At 52.4% G+C, this 19,402-nt stretch overlaps 1 protein-coding gene and 2 pseudogenes across 5 annotated transcripts; 1 reads left to right on the top strand and 2 right to left on the bottom strand.

The window, feature by feature from the left end:
* Positions 1-321: 321 nt before the first annotated feature.
* On the bottom strand, positions 322-19,151 carry CDK11B (cyclin dependent kinase 11B). 5 transcript variants are annotated; one of them, XM_086715380.1, is made up of 20 exons: positions 19,042-19,151; positions 18,387-18,510; positions 17,464-17,579; positions 16,344-16,471; positions 14,205-14,343; positions 6,509-6,645; positions 5,868-5,990; positions 5,454-5,549; positions 5,210-5,371; positions 4,853-4,918; positions 4,061-4,230; positions 3,541-3,631; positions 2,504-2,625; positions 2,180-2,285; positions 1,708-1,829; positions 1,519-1,626; positions 1,329-1,445; positions 1,068-1,216; positions 769-958; positions 322-675 (listed from the first exon to the last, which is right to left on the bottom strand). In XM_086715380.1, exons 2-20 carry the CDS (start codon positions 18,495-18,497, stop codon positions 583-585), a joined length of 2,346 nt encoding a protein of 781 aa, XP_086571506.1. In that variant the 5' UTR covers positions 18,498-18,510; positions 19,042-19,151; the 3' UTR covers positions 322-582. The 5 variants fall into 5 exon arrangements, with proteins under 5 accessions (XP_086571506.1, XP_086571505.1, XP_086571507.1 ...); XM_086715379.1 differs by having other exon boundaries at positions 4,061-4,236; XM_086715381.1 differs by lacking the exon at positions 19,042-19,151 and adding an exon at positions 18,268-18,314 and having other exon boundaries at positions 4,061-4,236; positions 18,387-18,511.
* Positions 8,098-8,220, top strand: LOC112849003 (U4 spliceosomal RNA; annotated as a pseudogene).
* On the bottom strand, positions 9,419-10,775 carry LOC112871954 (CDAN1-interacting nuclease 1-like; annotated as a pseudogene).
* Positions 19,152-19,402: the final 251 nt, after the last annotated feature.

Raw genomic sequence — 19,402 nt, forward strand, 5'->3', positions numbered from 1 at the left:
CCCAAGAATATCTTATTGCGTCTTAAAACATGTTAACTTTGGTACAAAACCGGTCTCGCTGTGGCCAAGAACTCGCACGCTGGCTCTGGGGGGCCTGGGGCTGTGGATGCCCTGAGGGTAGGAAGGTGCAAAGGAGCCTGAAGATTAAATAGAAAAATACCCCCCACAGCTCCATTCCAGGGCCAGTGTCCTAACAGTGCAGTCCCCAGTGGTCACCGTGCTGACCTCGTGTGTCGGGGGACACGTGTCCGCCCACACTGGCCACCTACAGATGCCCCCCTCTTCGCAGGGCGAGTCTGCCACATCCGAAAAAATACAGCCTTTCCTTCCACAACAAGGAAAACGTGATTTAATTCTACAAATTTACAAGCCGAGATAAAAATGAAACGTTGGAAAAGCGAACGAGACGGGCAGTCTGAGATGTGAGGTCAAGATCCGCGGCCACACTGGCCTCCGGCGGCTGCGCTCAGTCAGGGCCAGGCCTCGGTCTGGACCCACACGCTGCCTCTGGCGCCTGCCCTGGTCCCGACTGAGCCTTGCTGGTCGGTACCCGCAGGGCCGGCACGGGCTCTGCGCCGAACCTCAGAACTTGAGGCTGAAGCCGGGCCCCGCGGCCGAGGCCCCCTGGTTTGTGGTGGTGAGGTGGAAGCCTGTCTCCTTCAGGTCGTCGTCGCCCTGGGGAGCAAGCGTCATCGTGGGGCTTCGGCTGGGCTGGCCCCACTTTTGGGGGGGACCCCCACAGCCTCCCCCCTGCGGCCCTGTCCTCACCAGCTGGCTATAGCCCAGGCCGCCCTCGGGGGGCCGTGGACTCGTGCCGCGCTTCACCCTCTGCTGCTCACTCTTGGCGGGCCACGTGGGGAACATCGAGGGGTCAATGGGGAGGGGGGTCTCTCGGAAATACTCGTGCTTCAGGCCGTCCTCCGCACTGACCCTCCGCCCGGGGAAGTAGGTCAGGAACCTAGGAGAACAAGAGCACTTGGCACCCACGTGGGGGTGGGGTGGGGTGGGGTGGGGTGGGGGAGGGGGAGGCCCAGGGCCGGAGGGGCACAGCCTGCAGGTTCACACACTTGTTCATGAGGTCAAAGCCCTGGTCTGAGAGCAGGGCCCCGAAGCGTTTGCGGAGATTATTATAGGGGTACTCAGTGAAGGTCATCTTCTTGACCGCAGGGAGGTCATTGTAGCCAGGCCAGATTTTCTCACTGGGGGTCCCTAGGTCCTGAGAGAGAGAGAGAGAGAGAGAGAGAGAGTTTTGGAACGGCCGCGGCCTGCAGGGAAGGGTCTGGTACAGGTGTCCGCACGTGGCTGGCAGGGCGAGAGCACAGACCCACCTTAAACACTTTGTTGATCTGGTCGATCTCCGACTTCCCGGGGAACAGCGGCTTCTGGGTCAGCAGCTCCCCGAAGATGCAGCCCACCGACCACATGTCCACAGCCGTGGAGTACTCCTGGGGGGCCAGGGGCACGCTCAGGAGGCTGGGGGAGGGCAGCGCGCGCAGGCTGGCCGCCTCCCGCACTCACCTTGGCGCCGAGCAGCAGCTCCGGGGCGCGGTACCACAGGGTCACGACGACTGGGGTGTAGGCCTTCAGGGGGGACCCGTACTCCCTCGCCAGCCCGAAGTCCCCCACCTGCGAGGACAGAGGCGGGCTGTGGGCAGGCCCCTGAGGCCCAGGTGCCAGGCCCCTGTGGGGCGGGCCCCGGGGGCTCACCTTGAGGATGCCGGCGTGGCTGAGCAGCAGGTTGGACGTCTTGAGGTCTCGGTGCAAGATCCAGTTGTCGTGCAGATGTTTGACGCCGCGTAGCAACTGGATCATCAGGGTCTTCACCTCCCCTACACGGCAGCGCCTCGGGTCAGTGCCTCGGGTCAGCTCCCCGCCTCGGCGGCAACCGGGATTCTCAGGGTGCGCTTCTCCCGGGAATGCTCTCAGCTTGGCACGGCCCTCGCGCACGCACGCACGCACGCACGCACGCATGCACACGTGCGCACGCACACACTCGGATACACGGCGCGGTGGGGTCAGTGCTCCTTCCGCCCCAGGGACACGCTGCCTGCACCCTGGGCAGCCCGAGGGCCGCATGTTCCTTGTGGGGGACACCAGTCAGGGGGCCCCGTCTGTGGGAGTACATCAGGGCTGTGGGAGACCCTCCCTGCATGGCCCCCGCGGTGCCTGCAGGCCCCACCTGGCAAGAAAGGCTGCTTCATGGTCTCCATCAGACTCTTGAGGTCATGCTCCACGTAGTTCATCACGATGTAGATCTTGTCCATGTTGCTGCCCACGACGATCTCCTAGCAAACAAGAGCGGGTCCGTGGGTGCCATGCTCACCTCCAGGTCCCGCAACTAACTGCTGGCTCCCGGGGCAGAGACACTGGGGACAGCAGGTACCTATAGGTGTGACGACCCTAAGGGGGCTGACATTTTGGGAGGCTAGTGCTCAATTTTTGCACAACACTGGTGCACAGGAATCACAGGGTCCCCTCGGGGCACAGGCCCGGGCTGCCTCACCCTAACGGTGACAATGTTGGGGTGCTGTGCCTTGAGGATGGTGTTGATCTCCCTCAGGGAGGTGATTGGAAAGCCCTCCTTCTCCTTCTCCATCTTTAGCCGCTTCAGAGCCACAATTTCATCTGAAAACAGTTCGAAGATGGGCTGAGAAAGCACACATTTTGTTGGGATTCGGGGACCGTTTCTTATTTGGCACTGGGAAGCCTTGTTGTAACTGGGAAGCCCCATGTTACACCAGCACGAAGAAAACAAGCCCAAACCTGTGGCCCAACAGACGCACGAGGCAGATTTCCACGCTAACTTTTGTCCAAACAGCTAAGGAGAATTTTCCTATTTATCTCTATATCCCTACTGTGATTTGCCAGGAGACACAGCAAACCTCAACATCCCAGGACAGACACAATCACTGGGGTCTGAGGCTCTCAGGTGGCCTCCCTGACTTTCCAAGACCCAGCTGCAGGCGCTGGGGAAGCTGCCAGTCTGAGGCTCACACACCCGCTCAGGTGCTATCACTCAAAGCACATGACACACTCCGTCCCAGAACGGAGGCACCTGCTGTCACAAGTAAGCGGCAGAGCCTCACGGTCAGACTGACCTCGGGCTTCCACAGGTATCAAGGAGTCCACTGCTCAGGGGCCCATGAGTCACTAGCTGGTGCTGGCCAGGTAAGGCGAGGCCACAGCCGGGCACCCGGGGAGAAGAGACTCCTAGGAGAGTAGGAACTGTGCATTCAAGGACCTTGACACCGAGGGTGCCGAGGGCCAGGATGGCCTGGGCTCGATCTCAGTCCCTGCGAGCTGGCTGTGGCCCGGGCAGGACACCCGGCCTCGCTCCTAGAGCCCAGCCCGCATGTGGGCCCAGTGAGGCTGCGGACAGCAAACCCTCCGGGCCGGGCTCGAGATGGCGCAACGGGTACACCCACGGACAATGCTCTTCAGCACAAGTCCCTTCCTGAACAGGGACGGGCTCCCTGTGCCATCTGGTTCCTGCCCGTCTCCCCTTCTCCCTTTGGGGGAACCACTCGGCACCGCACCCACCTGTTTTCTTGTCCTTTGCTCTGTACACCACCCCATACGTGCCTTCTTCAATCCTGTTGAGGCACTGGAACTCCTCCACGCTCCGACAACCCTGGAAGGAAGCCAGCCGTGAGGACCCAGCGGCCACGGCCGCACACACACCTGAATCAGGCCAGTGCAGCAAACCCTGCCCAGAGGTCTCCAGAGGGCGCCGAATGTATCTGGTGGCGGAGCCAGGAGCAGCCCTCTTCTCCAGTTTCTTCAGTGACCACGGGCTCCTCAATTACGGAATAAAACTAACGTGGGAAAGAGCTGGTCCTGGACGCATCCCTCTGAGCCAGGCCTGGCCTGTCTGCCCGGCGCTAAGATAACACTGAGGACAGGAGCGCCCCCTGCACCACATGCCACCAAGGCCCTGGCACCTTCCCTCACTGCATGCGTGACCCCGGGGACCCCCACCCCGGGGACCCAGCTCCTGCTCTCAGCCACCATCCTGTTCGTAATCAGCAGAACCAACCCCGGCATGGGAAGGACGCCTGACCTGCAGGGCAGGGAGGTACTTGGGCAGCTCCTGTTTGAGTTCAATGGGTGACAAGGCGGGAGAGTCGGGCACGAAGTCCCCTTCGGTCAAGGCGCTGCTCTGTGGAGTGCCCTCACCAGCTTCTTCCTCCCCTTCCTCACTGTCTCCGGAGTCTCGGTCAAATCGGGACTCTGGAACTTCAAAAGTAAAACCCAATTATGGAACCAAAATAAGCAACCGTCATCACCCCTCTCCTGTCTGGGGTGGGGGTGGGGGGGACACTGAGTGCATGCAAGAGCCACACGAGAATGACCCCAGGATGCTGTGCACAAGCGTGTGTCTCACCATCCTGGACAGAGGGCACTGGGGTCTGGGGGCTTGCCAGCTCAGCCACATGCACTGTGAGCCCCCGGCCGGAGACTGAGCTCAAAGGCGGCACACCCAGAGCTCCCGTCAGGCCTTGAGGGCAAGGCCTTGCTGGTGTCTACAGAACGGTGATGGGCCTGTGGTTGGACCTGAGCTAAGAGGCCGGGCCCCGGCTGGTGCTTCCCAGCCACCTGCAGTGTCTAAGCCACGGTGACGCTCACGAGGACGCTCAGTCAGGACTGTCCCCAGTAAGGGATGCTGGCCCCTCACGGTCGCAAGTGGTCGGTGGGGGGGAGTGGGGGTGGTGGTGCTCAGGGAACCGGGTCTCTCAGTGACTCAGCTGCCTGTGCCTCTGGGGTGGGGTGACCCTGGAGGAAGCCCGAGGTGCCAGCTCTACAAAGGGCCACAGCACACAGGAAAAGACCAAGCACCGGGGATGCCTCTCACCAACGAGGACGTGGTTCTCATTCTCGCGCTCCCCATCCTCACTCATTTCGTCTTCGCTCACTTCCTCTGCAAGAGACAGCAGGCGTCTGCTCAGATCTGCGGGGCTGCTGGCCCTGCGCTGACTTGGGGTCTGCCTCTTTCTAGGGCTCTTCAGACCCTCCGCCAGCACAAGCGAGGGTCTGCTTTAGCTAACAGAGAGCAAGAACCGCCGTAAACGATCAATTCTGGGGTCTCACGTGGAGTCCCAGGTAGCAAGGCACTGTCCATTTGGAGACATTTTCGAACCGAGAGTTCCCGTGACCTCTGCGGTCTGTGGAGTCCAGCCAACTAAACCGTCGCGCCCAGTGCCCTCCTCACCAGCCGACTGTCCAGACGCGTCCTCGGAGTTGCTCCCTGTCTCCTCTTCCTCCTCCTCCTCCTCCTCCTCCGATTCTTCACTGCTGCTGCCCTCCTCTTCCTCCTCCTCCTCCTCCTCCTCCTCCTCCTCTTCCTCCTCCTCCGAGCCCGACCCTGATTCCGCTTCAGAAGAAAACGGCCGGGAGTGACCGCAGGCAGGCACCGCAGGCAGCGGTGACTTCACGGCGGCGGGGCCCGCACTCACCTGACGAGGACTCGGCTGAGCTGGTTTTGCGCTCGCTGTCGCTGACGTCTTGCAGGTCGGACAGCAGGTCTCTCTCTTCCACCTTCTCTTCTTTCACTTGTGACACAAACCATCAAAAGTGAACGTGTTTACCATCAACGAGATCACGTGGGATCTTTCACACAGAGATAAGCTTCAGTGTGTAGGATAAACCCTCATCCACACTTAGCTGGAAAACAGCTCTCAAAGACCCGTAACAAAGGTTTCCGCTGAGAAATATAAATGTGCTCCGCACAAATGCTAAAGTCCTGTCATGTGACACGGAAGTACTTTAGCATACCGTATCGTCGTGCAAAAAAAAGTTTTTGTCCATAAAAAACTGTCAGCAAAGAACCGCGCCACGCTGGCCCCCAGGCAGGCGCCGCGGGCCCTCACCTGGTTTCCGGCCGTCTGTCAGCTCAAACCGCTCTCGCGGCGGCCGCAGCGGACTGCGACTCCAGTGGCTCGCTTTCACTTTGTCGCCATAGTCCTCCCTCATGGTCCGGTGATGTGCAGACACTGGGGCACAGAACACAGCAGGAGGCAGCGCTGGCGGCACCCTCTCTCTGGCAGGGCCCCACCTCGGTCAGAGGTGGTCCTCACCTGCACCCCTGACGATGACAACCCACTACACCTGCTGACAGCTCTGTGGCCACAGAGGCGTGGAAACCGTGAGACGTCCCGGAGGACCCACGTACGCCTTCCAGACTCTCTACTGCCGGAAAAGGAAGGGGCCACGACCCACCTCTCCAAGCCTGTGCCTAAACAGCAGCGGGCGGCAGCCCGTGTGTTACCCTGACGGCTGTCCAGCACCAGGCCTGGGTGCGCCCCGGCCGCACACCCTCACCTCAGGCCTGAAGTGACCACTGCCTTCTCTGGCAAGGAACTATGTGGTCGGGCTCAACTCCCGAGCCCCACGGCCTGTTCCCCCTTCACTCAGCCATGGTCCAGAGCACCTCACCCCTCAGTGTCATTTGTGCAGCTCTGGGCTCACCCATGGGAACAACACCCCAACCACAGGGTGCGCCCACGCGCACCTTCCCTTCGGGCCTCGCGCTCCTTGCGCCGCTCCTCGGCGCGCCGCTCCCGTTCCTTCTGTTCCCGCTGTTCCTTTTGCTGTTCCCGCATCTTTCGTTCTCGCTCCCGCTTCCTCTCCAGCTGCTCAAGGCGGTCCCTGCAACAAGCACAGGCCGACTCTCTCTCCGCAAACACGAAGTTTTCTTTTTCACCCCAAGTGTTTTTTGCTCAAATTTAGAAACTGCCCACTTAGATTGTTCAAACCATAATGGGCTTTTTAAAAGTAGAACATATACGCGCACACAGCCCAACAGCCGCAACAGAATGTAGCAAAGTACTGGCACGATGAGATATTGCCAACGAGGGATGAGCCCACTGGTTCCAGAAGCCTTCTGTTTCGCAGTCCTACTGAGTATGGATGGCAGTACAATTTAAATCCACCTTTATCACTAAGTTTTCAGGGGCACTGAGGGGTGGAAGAGCCCACCTGGGGAAGGTGGAGAGAAGGACCTAGACTTGGGCCTGAGGCCCTGTCCTACCCTCCTCACTAGATCCTATGGTAGACGGATGCCCAGCCGGGCCTGGTGGGGAGCTAAGCGGGTACGAGTGTGGTATACGAGGGGCAGCAGGGAAAGTTGCTTCACGGAGGGGACAAGGCTCATCTGAAGTGCAGGAACTATTAGCGACCACGGTGTGCATGGCTGATGCACCACAAAGTGGCCAGATGGTGAAAACCGATGAGCAGCGGTTAGTTTTCAAATCCCGATAGAATCAGAATTAAGTCCAAATCTAACCAGAAAAGCTATTACCAAAAAAACAAAAACAAAAACAAAAACAGAAATGGGCACGGACAAGGGTGAAAGTGGAACAAGGCCTGTGGTGTGGTCGCCGGTACCGTGCCAGCTTTGGGGCCCGTCAGAGGTCACCGCCGTGGAAGGCTCGGATTCTAGGAACTATTCTGTAAATGCCTAGAAGTCCAAACTATTACAAAATAAAAGTTGTAAGTTAGCAGATAAAATCCCACCACTGAGGGGCACCTGGGTGGCTCAGTCGGTTAAGCATCCGACTCTTTCGGCTCAGATCGTGGTCTCGGGATTTGTGAATGTGAACCCTGACAGTGCAGAGCCTGCTTGGGATCCTCTCTCCCTCTCTCTGCCCCTCCCCTGCTCATAGCTCTGTCTCTCTCAAAATAAATAAAAACTTAAAAAAAATAAATCCAACCAGTGAATTCAGTTTTTCGTCAATTTACAAAATTGTCCAACTATCACCATAAGCCCGTTTTAAAACATTCCCATCTCCTGCCCATCCGTGGTCAGCTCCTAGCCATCCTTCCCCAATCTGCTTTCTGTCAGATCAGGACTCTCGGGACATTTCTTCTGCTTCTTTGGGCTGAGTCTGCTTCTTTCTCCTGCTCTTGGGGTAGCAGCTCAAGTTGCTGACTTGACAACTTCCTTTTCTGGTATCAGTGCTTAAAACAGCTCATTCTGGGCCCAGCTTTTCGTGCACCCCTACCTTTTGGCACGTTGCTTTTGTTTTCACTCAATTCAAAATACTTTCTATTTTTCCTTTGAATTTCTTCTTTGGGCCACAGGTTAATCAGAAACGGAAGAGCTTTGCGACGTGGCAGTATCATAGCCAATGAGGTTTATCTGAGGTGCGATTATTGCTGTATGAAAACTTTTCTCAGAAATGGGTGGTTGGATTTCCCAACATTTTGAGGATTTCCCCAGGTTTCTTGCTGTTGATTTCCACTTTCTTTTGTGGAAAGACGGCATACTTTGTACTACTGCAACTATCTTATGTATGACACTTGTCGTATGGCCCACAAGCTCAGTCAGACTGAGCTGGTGCAGGGTATTTTCCAAATTTTTTACATCCTTGTTTCATCTCGTTCTATTAACAACTAGAGGGGGGTACCGAAACTTCCAACTATAATTGAGGAACTGCCTGTTTCTTCTTTCAACTGTCAGGTTATTGCAGCCCAGATTTCTGGACTCTGCTGTCAGACTCATACACGTTTACCGCGGTCACATGTTCCTGACGTATGTCCCTTCCTGTGGTTGTGAAGCCCGGTCTCGGTGCTGGCCTCACGTCTGGCCTGGCGCTGAGCCACCTGCGCGCTGTGGCTGCTGTGTACGTGTTGCACCTTCTTCCATGTGTTTAATTTCATGCTTTTTTGTTTTCCGAACATATACAAAATCCCTTTTATTTTGCTTATTTGGAAATCACTCTATGTTTATTTCTGGTACACTTAATTCATTCAAAGCTGAACATTTCTAAGGACTAAATTATTTGAGTGTTATATAATTATGTGGTATAAAATGTGCATATAGACCAGTGCATAAAATGTGCTTTTAAAAAATTGTACTCAGAAAGATACTGATTACTGTACATACTGACAAGTAGCTGTATTTAAAAATGAACGTCTGGGGCATCTGGGTGGCTCAGTTTGGCTAAACCTCTGACTTCAGCTCAGGTCATGATCTCATGGTTTGTGAGTTTGAGCCCCGTGTTGGGCTCTGTGCTGACGGCTCAGAGCCTGGAGCCTGCTTCAGATCCCGGGTCTCCTTCTCTCTCTCTGCCCCTTCCCCACTCACGCTCAGTATCTATCTCTCAAAAATGAATAAACATTAAAAAATAAAATTAAAAATGAACTTTTGCCCAGGCTGGCACCATGCTTCAATGGTCTCCCCTTGGCCTCCAATCCAAAGGAGTGTGGTTTCCAGATATAATGTAACCAATACTCTTATATGAAATAAACGGAAAGTCTCTGGTGTTCAAATAAGTACCGTAAAAAGAAAAACCTCTCGTCAAGTATATTTTCTCAGCTTGGCTTCATGCCACAGAAATCAGAAAATCGCAAAGACTGGACAAAACAAGCCCAGGCTACCATCAAGGTCTACTGGAACCTTGCAGGTGGGAGCAAAGAGTTTCAACCGCCATGTTTTCCACTCTGCTAGGACTGTGCTAGATTATTCCAGGATGCTAATTCAACACTGAGGACCTGCGAGGGTATGAGAAGAATGGGGGAGGCGGGAGAATGAATGGAGACTTGGGAAAAAAATAAAGAGGGTGGTTCGGGAACTGGGAGAATTGAAAAATCACACCTTTCAGTCTCCACATTTCTGCTTTTTGTTCAGTATATGAGCAGAAACCATCTGGAAAGAAGAAAGATTATGACTATCTGTAAACTGACAGAGAAATGGTTATGACAACAAGTGGTTATGTATGCAGTTCTTGGCTGTTCACATCAGCAACGGATGAGGAAAAATAGAAATTCTTGATATGTTTGTCTCAAGAGGTAGTGACGTGGCTATGGGCAGCACGAATTCGGCTGAAGTTCAGGGCAGGTGCTGCCAGGAGTTTACACTGCAGAAAAGTAAAACTGCTTTGGATCCAGCCTCGTCCTCCCGGCTTCTCTTCCAGGATCATCAGGGTCAAGCTATGCTATGACACAAGGCGACAATGTCCACGGGAAAACAGGCTTTGAGCAGGATGCCCCCTTCCCAGTTACAGTCCAGTTCCCGGGTAAAGCTGTCCCAATAAATGACAAAGCCCAACCCAAACCTATTCCAGTACGTCCAGACCTGGTCAGTCATGTAGGTGGACATGGCGGCGACATTCATCACCAAACGAGGCCCCGCTTTCAATCCGGTGAATTATGTACCCTTCTACAGCAACTGGAACTTGTAAAGTTTGGGGTTTTGTCATAACCCTCTGCACGGAGCTGCTCTTCATTTAGGAAGGACAGGTTTTCCTCTAGAAGGCCTCTCAGCAGGACTCCATGCTCATGACCAAGGGCATGTTTGATGCAGTCAACCAGTGGTCCGTAACAGCAGTCGTTTATAGTGTGCTGACACAGGGGTAGAGCTTAGGGGTAGAGCATTTGACTGCACGGTGCACGGACAGCCCTGATTTGCTAGAACTCCATCTGGAATCTGAGAAGGGTCCTGTAGCATACTATTTATAACAGATTTGGACGGTGGAGTTTCCTCATGCTCTTGTAGAAACCTCTCCAGTATAATCTGAACCATTAACGAGGGATCACAGTCCACCTCATTGGCTAGCTCTTCTCCCCACTCCATTCAGGTACCTGCGGAACCTCTGCCTCAGTGTTCTGGCAGGCGGCACAGACACTAGGCACTGAGCTGTCTCGTCAGTACTGGGCTTTGGTCGGTCAGTACCACGTTGGGCCAGGGACTGGGAGGTGGCACAGGCAAGGGAAAAACACCCTGCGCTCAGCCTTGGTGTCAGGAGCCGAAGGGTGGGCACACAGTGGCACAGCGTGAGCTCCTAGTCTGTTTTGGCTTGCTCCCATACCCTCTTTACCACTAGCTATGCAGACCAGGCTTCACACGGCAGCTCCCCATACGTTTACTTTCGACCTATTTTTGTCCTGGTCTCTAACGTGTTCTCCTTACAGACAACATAATAGATCAAGGTTTGCTATCAAAGAACCTCTCCTTTGGGTACAGAAACCACTTCACATTTCACGTAATTATGGATTTGGCTGGATTTACTTTCGTTGTTATTCTTGGTTTTTCTTTTATAGGTCTTCCTTTTGGGTCCTGTTTCTCAGTTTTTGATGGTCTGTGTGTGTATGTATATAATGTTTATTTGAGAGAGATGGGGGGGAGGGAGAGGGATAGAGGGGAAGAGTGCAGGGGAGGGGCAGAGAGTGAGAGAGAGAGGGGGGTGAGGGAGAGAGAATCCCATGAACCATGAGATCACCACCTGAGCTGAAATCAAGAGTCTGATGCTTAACTGACTGAGCTGTCCAGACGCCCCTCTGTGTTTGGTATAAATAAATATTTGTAGTATATAATTTTAATTCTTGTTTGCACTATTTTGTTAAAGTTATTTTCTTAGAGGTTGTTTTAGTGATGGCAGCATGCATCTTATCAAATTACACTAACTTCATTCCACTGAACATAGGTCTGCTCTGCCACAGCCACAGCCCTCCCTTCTCAACCCTGTGCACTCTACACATGCTACGTATCACACAACAACACGGTATTTTAATAATTACTGTTTTATGCAATCGTGTCTCTCATAAAAGCTGAGAAGACATGAAATGAAACATACGTAAATTATCTTACGTTAACCTACACTTTTACCATTTCTAAAGCTTGTCTTTTCTTCCTGTGAATTCTATACCTTCTGGTGTCATTTCCATTCAACCTGATGATCCTGAGTGAGTATGTATGTATGTATGTATGTACGTATGTATGTATTTATTTATTTTTGAGAGAGAGACAGACAGTGAGCGGTGTAAGGCAGAAAAAGAGGGAGACACAGAATCTGAAGCAGGCTCCAGGCTCTGAGCTCTCAGCACAGAGCCCGATGTAGGGCTCGAACTCATGGACCATGAGATCATGACCTGAGCCAAAACTGGATGCTTAACCGACTGAGCCACTCAGGCGTCTGCCTTTGAGTATTTAAGGCAGGTATTACTTACAATGAATTCCACCAGTTTGTTATGTCTCCTCACTTTTGAACAACAGTTTTGCTGCACAGATTTCCTGGTTGACAGGTTTTTTCAGCAGTGTGACTACGCCATTCCACTGCCTTCTGACCTCCACTGTTTTTTTTTTTTTTTTAATTTTTGTTTTAATGTTTATTTTTGAGAGAGACAGAAAGAGAGAGAACGAACAAGCAAGGGAGAGGCAGAGAGAGAGAAAAACACAGAATCCAAAGCAGGCTCCAGGCTTCACGCTGTCAGTACTAAGCCCAACAACGCAGGGCTCAAACCCACAGGCCATGAGATCATGACCTGAGTTGAAGTCGAACGCTTAACCGACTGAGCCACCCAGGTGCCCCTGGCCTCCATTGTTTCTAATGAGAAGTCAGCCACCAATCACACCTTCTATGTAGATTTTTTTTCTCTTGCTGCCTTCAAAATCTATTCTTTGGCTTTCACCAGTTTTACTATGATGTGTCTTTGTATTTACCCTGCTTGGGGTACACTGAACTTCTTGGATATGCAGGTAACTGTTTTTCATCAGATTTGGGAAGACTTCAGCCATTATTTAAAAAGACATCTTTGTGCCGCATCACTCTTCTCTCCTGGTATTGCGAGTTGCATGGCGTTGGTGAAACAGGTGCTGTGCCACAGATCCCGGAGGCTCTAGTTCTCTTCCTTTGACTGTCTGTTCTGAAGAAAGCATAATTTCTATTGCTTTGTTTCAAGTTCCTTGCTAATCTGGAACACTTGGTTTCTACTGATGCTTGTCTTCCTTAACAGGAAGTCATACTTTCCTATTTCTTTTACATCTCAAGACGTCCTGTTGAGAATTGGACATTTCAAGTAACATACGGTAGCAATTGAGGATTCTAATTTTTCCTCTCACCTGTTGCTGTTTGTCTGGTAACCTGCTCTGCTAACTCTGTCAACTCTGTCTTCCAAAAAGAGTGCGGCCACTGCTGGTTTTTTCCCTTCGTTTCTTTTTGTTTTCAAGCTTGGCTTCCTGGGGATCAACACTGTGTCCGCACAGCTGTGCCGTCAGCCCATCCTAAACGGTCAGCACTGGGCTTGGCAAACACAGGGGTTTCCCATGCTAGCAGCGAACCTGGACACACAGTTCTGCTCACCCCATGATCTTTTACCTTAGGAATCAGCTCCCCCCCATACCTCCTCCTCCGGAGAACAAAGGCTCTCATCACACTTTCTTCGGTGCCCGTGTCATTCGGCCTGCTGGGAACACAGGCACCATCTACCCCTCCTACTTCTCCATTCCGTGTAGCAGGCCGGTACCAAGCTTTCCCTGGAAACACCTCAATACACAGAGATGGCCCCAGTAGTCACAACTAGCCCAGATGAACAGATCTGGAGCTACACTGATGTCTTCTGGGAATCTGAGCCCACAGAGATGTAATTGGAGACTAATGTGTAAGAGTCTGGTGCCTCAGCTCCAAAGCTATTATAAGGCCTTTGGGATTTCCATTTTGTCTGAAAGAACCACAGTCTACTTCTGCTGTGACCTAGAGAACCCTAAGCAATATATTTCCTTAGTCTTCCTCGCTTAGACCACCTGGAAGAGAGCTCGGTACAGAGCAGGCACTCAAAAAATACTTGCCCAGTGACCAATGAATTGTCCTAGAACAGATTTCTCTTGGGCGCTGTGTGGGAATTTCTATACGCGCCCTGGGCTGAATGAATCTGAGAGGGCCCTCCTCCCCCATCCCCGGCGTCAGCTGACAGATGGAGAAAGAAAGATCGTCTCTCCCTGCGCGACCACCGCCCTTTCCCTCTCCACTGCTGTTTTTGGCCCCAAACTGCACTCCTTGTGTCTGAATTCCTTTGTCAGACTTCCAGCTCCCACCAGCAATGCCCCTTCCAACTGTCCCAAATCACACTCTTACACAGGGTCTCAAGCAACTGCTGGAATGGCCTGGCTCCCGAGTACCTCCGCCACCAGCCTTCACCTGGAGGAAACCGACACACGATTTCCATTCCCTTCATGATCTTCTCTGAGGAAGACTCACACCCATGTCTGTCTTCAAGATGCAGTAAAAACTTAATCTCTTCAGTCAGCACCACCCCATGTTTACCGTGCCAGGACTGTGGACTCACAAACCACTTCTGCCCCACATCTCTGTCATACTGCCGGGTTCTCGTGTGTGCACCAAAATGGCGGTCTCCATCGCCGCTCTGATGGGGTGTTGGCTACCAGCAATGCTCAGTTTCAGGCTCCTTCGCAGACTGCACTCACTCACCTCTCCCTCCTGGAATGCTCCCGGGCCATCTCCCTTCTCTTCTGCCTCTCCCACTCTCTGCGAGCCTTGTCTTGCTCCTCCCGGTGTCGCTTCCGGCGCTCGTGTTCTCTCTCTTTTTCCTTTGCCCTAGCATGCTTCCCTAAGAGGAGAGAGAATGTCACGCAAAGGGGCCCAACACCCAAAACTTAATTTAAAAATATTGAAGGGGCGCCTGGGTGGCTCAGTCAGTTAAGTGTCTGACAAGGGAATGATCTCACGGTTCATGAATCTGAACCCCACATTGGGGTTCTCCGCTGTCAGCGCAGAGCCTGCTTTAGATTCTCTGCCCCCTCTTTCTGCCCCGCCCCCGCTTGTGCGTGCTCTCTCTCAAAAAGTAAGTTAAAAGATTAAAAAAATTTTCAGGGGGGCCTGGGTAGCTCAGTCGGTTAAGTGCCTGACTTCGGCTCAGGTCATGATCTCAACAGTTTGTGAGTTCAAGCCCCGTGTCGGGCTGTGTGCTGACGGCTCAGAGCCTGGAGCCTGCTTCAGATTCTGGGTCTACCTCTCTCTCTGCCCCTCCCCCGCTCACACCCTGTCTCTCTAAAATATAAACATTAAAAAAAAAAAATTAAAAACTTTTTTTCAAAGAAAACACTCAGTGAAGAAGAAAACATTTAATTAATGACTTCGGAGAAACAATCATTTTATGTTAAAAAAAACAAAAGAAAATCCTATGGAAGTAAAGCTCAAAGTGAGAGAAAAAATAATGTGGTTATCACTGAATAGAACTGTAACTTTTGGGACGCCTGGGTGGCTCAGTTGGTTAAGCGTTCGACTTCGGCTCAGGTCATGATCTCGTAGTTTGTGAGTTTGAGCCCCACATCAGGCTCTGTGCTGACAGCTCAGAGTCTGGAGCCTGTTTCGGATTCTGTGTCTCCCTCTCTCTCTCCCCCTCCCCCGCTCACGCTCTGTCTCTCTCAAAAATGAATAAACGTTTAAAAAAAAAAAAAAACTAACTTTCATCTTCTTTCTGTATTAAGCTATGATTAGACTATAATTGATCCTTAAAAACGCAATGTTGAATAATTGACCCCCAGCGCAGTCAGAAATCCATGTATAACTTGATTCCCTAAAAATTTTACTAAGAGCTTACTGTTAACATAGCCAATTAACACACACTGTGTGTTTTATGTTGCCTACTATACTCTTGCAACCATGTCAGCTAGAAAAACACCTATTATTCAAAATGTAAGGAAGGAATGCCTGGGTGGCTCAGTTGGTTAAGCATCCGACTCATGATTTCGGCTCAGGTCACAACCTCCCAGTTTGTGAGACAGAGCCCTGTGTCAGGCTCCGCACTGACAGCATGCCGCCTGCTTGAGATACTCTCTCCCTCTCTCTCTGCCCATCTCATGCTTGCAAGTGTGCTCTCTCAAAATAAGTAAACTTAAAAAAAAACTGCATATAAATACCCTATATTTGTTGAGTTTAGACAATATTACATTTATGGGGGGCTCAGTCAGTTAAGCATCTGACTTCTGCTCAGGTCATGATCTCACGATTTGTGAGTTCAAGCCCCACGTCAGGCTTTATGCTGACAGCTCAGGATTTGGATTCTGTGTCTCCCTCTCTCTGCCGCTCCCCCGCTGATGCTCGAGCTCTCCTTCAAAAAACAAACATTAATGGGGTGCTTAGGTGGCTCAGTCGGTTAAGTGTCTGACTTCAGCTCAGGTCATGATGTCACAGTTCGTGAATTTGAGCCCCGCGTCAGGCTCTGTACTGACAGCTTACAGCCTGGAGCCTGCTTTGGTTTCTGTGTTTCCCTCTCTCTCTGCCCCTCCCCTCCTTGTGCACTCGCTCTCTCTCTCTCTCTCTCAAAAATAAATAAACGTTAAAAAAAAATTCAAAAAACATTAAAAGAAAAAGACAATATTACATTTAAACAAACTAACCCAAAACAATGTAACAAGGGAGAAAAAAATACCAGGAAGAAAATGAATTAACTATTCAGAATGATCTAGAAAAACGTATGCTTTTGGCTAAGATTTTACTTTCTCTTCTCTTTCAATTGTGCTCTGGAGGAGACGGTCGAGTATGACACAAGAAACAGACCATACTTGAGCATGATACAAAGAAAAAAAACAATAAATACTTCAGTACCCCCTTCTGCTGAATGGCTACGATGCCTACGTTTCTCTTTCCTCTTTTCATCTTTCCTGTGATGAGCCTTTTCTTTCCGAGACATTTGCTGGGGTGGTTTGATAGCCAAAGAATCATCTTCCTCTCCTCTGAAATAAGACACAAAGCATCACGTCAGGTAACGGAAGAGCCATGAGGGTGCCGTGGAGCTTCTTCAGCCCGGAAAAACGCAGCGGTCAGAATACAAAGAAAGTTGAATCTAGAATCATTTTAAATCTTAACTATGAAATTGAAGCCAAAACTGCTTATAAATACAGACACAGATGAAAAGGGTAAGTGAAAAATCAATGTGTATATGGAAAGAAAATGCCTCTCTGAAGAAACTTCAGGGCATCATGCACACGTTCATCACCATGACCATGGTGATAGTTTCACAAGCGTGTACAAACATGTCAGACCGCACACTTTATATATATGCAGCTTATCGTTTATACATCAATAAAGCCGTTAAAAAAAGTATCACAATTTTAACAGAACTTGATGACCTCAAAAGGTCACTCAACAACACTTTTCACTGACTATATGACCAAAAAGTTGTGAGAATTCACAACCTGTACGTCCTTGCACCTTAATTTCTGGTTAGGCTGGCTTTAATGATTTGATGACGGATACGAGAAGGAAGCAAGTGAGGGGATAACGTGGTGCAGGAAGGGACGTCAGCATATACGGGCCTCGCTAGGACCACCGCTGCTTACGGGCCTTGCTCGCGCACACTCCAGCACCCTAGTGTGGTTCATCCGTGCAAGATTTTAGGCAGTAATTTTACCAGTCACTGAAAGCACACACACACAATTATTTAAATGTAATTTGTGAATGCGAATTCACTGGGTTGAAGGATAATTGCCAAGAAGGGAATATGCACCCATTCAATCTTCTCGCAAGAGGACTCGGGTGCCAACTGGTACCACACAAAGGCCATCTCAACTGTGAGGTAAACCCACAGTCACCGCTTCAAACGTTTTCAGAGGAGCCCTGCAGAGGCTCAGCCAGGACCACAGCTGTGCTGTGGGACCCCGCGTGTCTCCGCGGGGAAGCGCACGTGCAGCTGGATGCCCTTCCTCCTCGTGCACCTTGTCCCCACCTGTCTTCCATGGAGTCCTCTCTTCTGTATGGCGAGTTCCTGATCGTTATCTCCATGCGGTGGTCCCTCAGCTCCCCCTCCTCAAGGGAATCCCGCTTGGAATCCCGGTCATCAGACTGAGAAGCAAGGAGAAAGTCATTTCCTCACAGATAAAAGTCTCGTTAATGATCTCAAACCTTGCCAATGCCCAAAGTTTCACATACGCTTTGAATGGATCAATGTTACGAGGTATAAGGACCTTCCGCCCAAATCGTATGACGTTAAAATCACAACTCTCTAGAGCCCAGGGCCTCAGGTGAAAAAACTTGAAATCAGCATATTCGACAAGGAACATTAGACTCTACGCCAAGTATGTTAGTTGTTTACATAAGCCAAACTTGAGCCTTACGCCGTGTTTTATACGCCAAATACTCTGGGACACCTCGTCCGTGACTCGGAAATAGCTAACAAAGGTCAGCTACCAGTGAGAGCAGAAACAGGTACTTCTGCCGACGCTCTCGCCAAGCTACCAAACGTTTCTCTGATTACGTTACTGTGCCAACCAAAGACCGCGCCAAACACGAGTATTAATTCCAGGGCGACTTCCTACTGCACTAGACATACTTGGAAATGGTGCCACGGACACAGAAACGGTGACATGAGAAAAATTAGTCCCACTGCACTAATGGATTCAGGTTCAAAGTACTTTATCTCCACGTGGATCCTGCCATCTACACACAGCTTTAGTATGTTATCGATCTGTCTCCAACGTAAACTGAGTATTTGAACGTTTTTGTTAATTTTTAGAAGAGATTTTGCGCTCACCTGCGACATTTGGAAGTACAAAAGAACTTCACCGAAGAAGCGTTGTTCTAATGGAAAAACGAGGGCAAAGAAATTAAATCTCCTTTAAGAAAACCACTTACTTAAAAAACATGGCTTACGTTTTTTAAGCGTTTTATCTCTGCTTTCTCCTCTTGTTCCTTCCGTCGTTTCTTTTCCTGAAGAATTTCATCTAAAGTTTTCACCTTCCAAGAGTCCTTTTCATCACCCATTTGAGTCGAACCGCTGCAAAGAGAAAGAGCTCGAGCCAGGGCAGGACACACGGCAAGTGGGCTTCGGGGCGCTGCGGCTCGCGTCTTCGCGGACGGGGCGGGCCGGGCTCCGAAGAGCGACCGCCTGGATTCAAATCTCTTTGCCGTCATTCCCGGGCAAGGTCCTTCGCCTCAGTTTACCCTTCGGTCACAGACGAGAACACCCCCCCCCCCCCCCCCCCCCCCCCCCCGCAGAACAACACCGATGGGGAGGGAGCTCATCCGTGGAAAGCTCGCGGCTCAGTCCCGGAGACCCCACGCCCGGGGGTCGCGGTCACCGGATACGACGCGGCCGGGCCGCCCGGCTCCTCAGCCCCCCGGGCGCGGCCGCTACGAGTCGGGGTTCGGGCCCGCAGGGGCGGGCTCCCGGCGTCTGCGCCCGACGCCGCCTCAACCCCCGGCTCCGCGCGGGGCGAGGCGGAACGAGGAGGCGGGAAGCGACGCCCAGGGTCCGCCCGGATCCGAGCGCTCGCCGCCCGGCCCGGCCCCGCCCTCCGCCACTCACCCCTGCGCCTCCGCCGCCGCCGCCGCCGCCGGTCCCGGAGCCTGAGGAGAAACAGCGCCCGGCGCGCGCCAGCAGCGTCGGCACTTCCTGCGTCGGCGCGGGCTGATGACGCAGGTCGGCGGCGCCCGCCGGCGGCTCGGCCGGAGCAGGGAGGGGCCCGGGCGCGCTCACGTCACTTCCGACCCGGGCGCCGCCGCCGGCCGTCCCTCCGAGCGCGGGGCGCGGAGGCCGCCGGTGGTGCTGCGGTGACGCCGGAGGCTCGACCGGAATTCTAGAAGGGCGTGTGGCGCGAAGGCGCGCCTCCCTGGGGTCCCTCCCGCCTCGCCCCCTCCCGCGGTTTGGAAGGGCCGTGGGAATGTGG

The sequence above is a fragment of the Puma concolor genome, chromosome C1 (genome assembly GCF_028749965.1).
Source record: "Puma concolor isolate L17-30 chromosome C1, mPumCon1.1.hap2, whole genome shotgun sequence".
Taxonomy (NCBI): domain Eukaryota; kingdom Metazoa; phylum Chordata; class Mammalia; order Carnivora; family Felidae; genus Puma; species Puma concolor.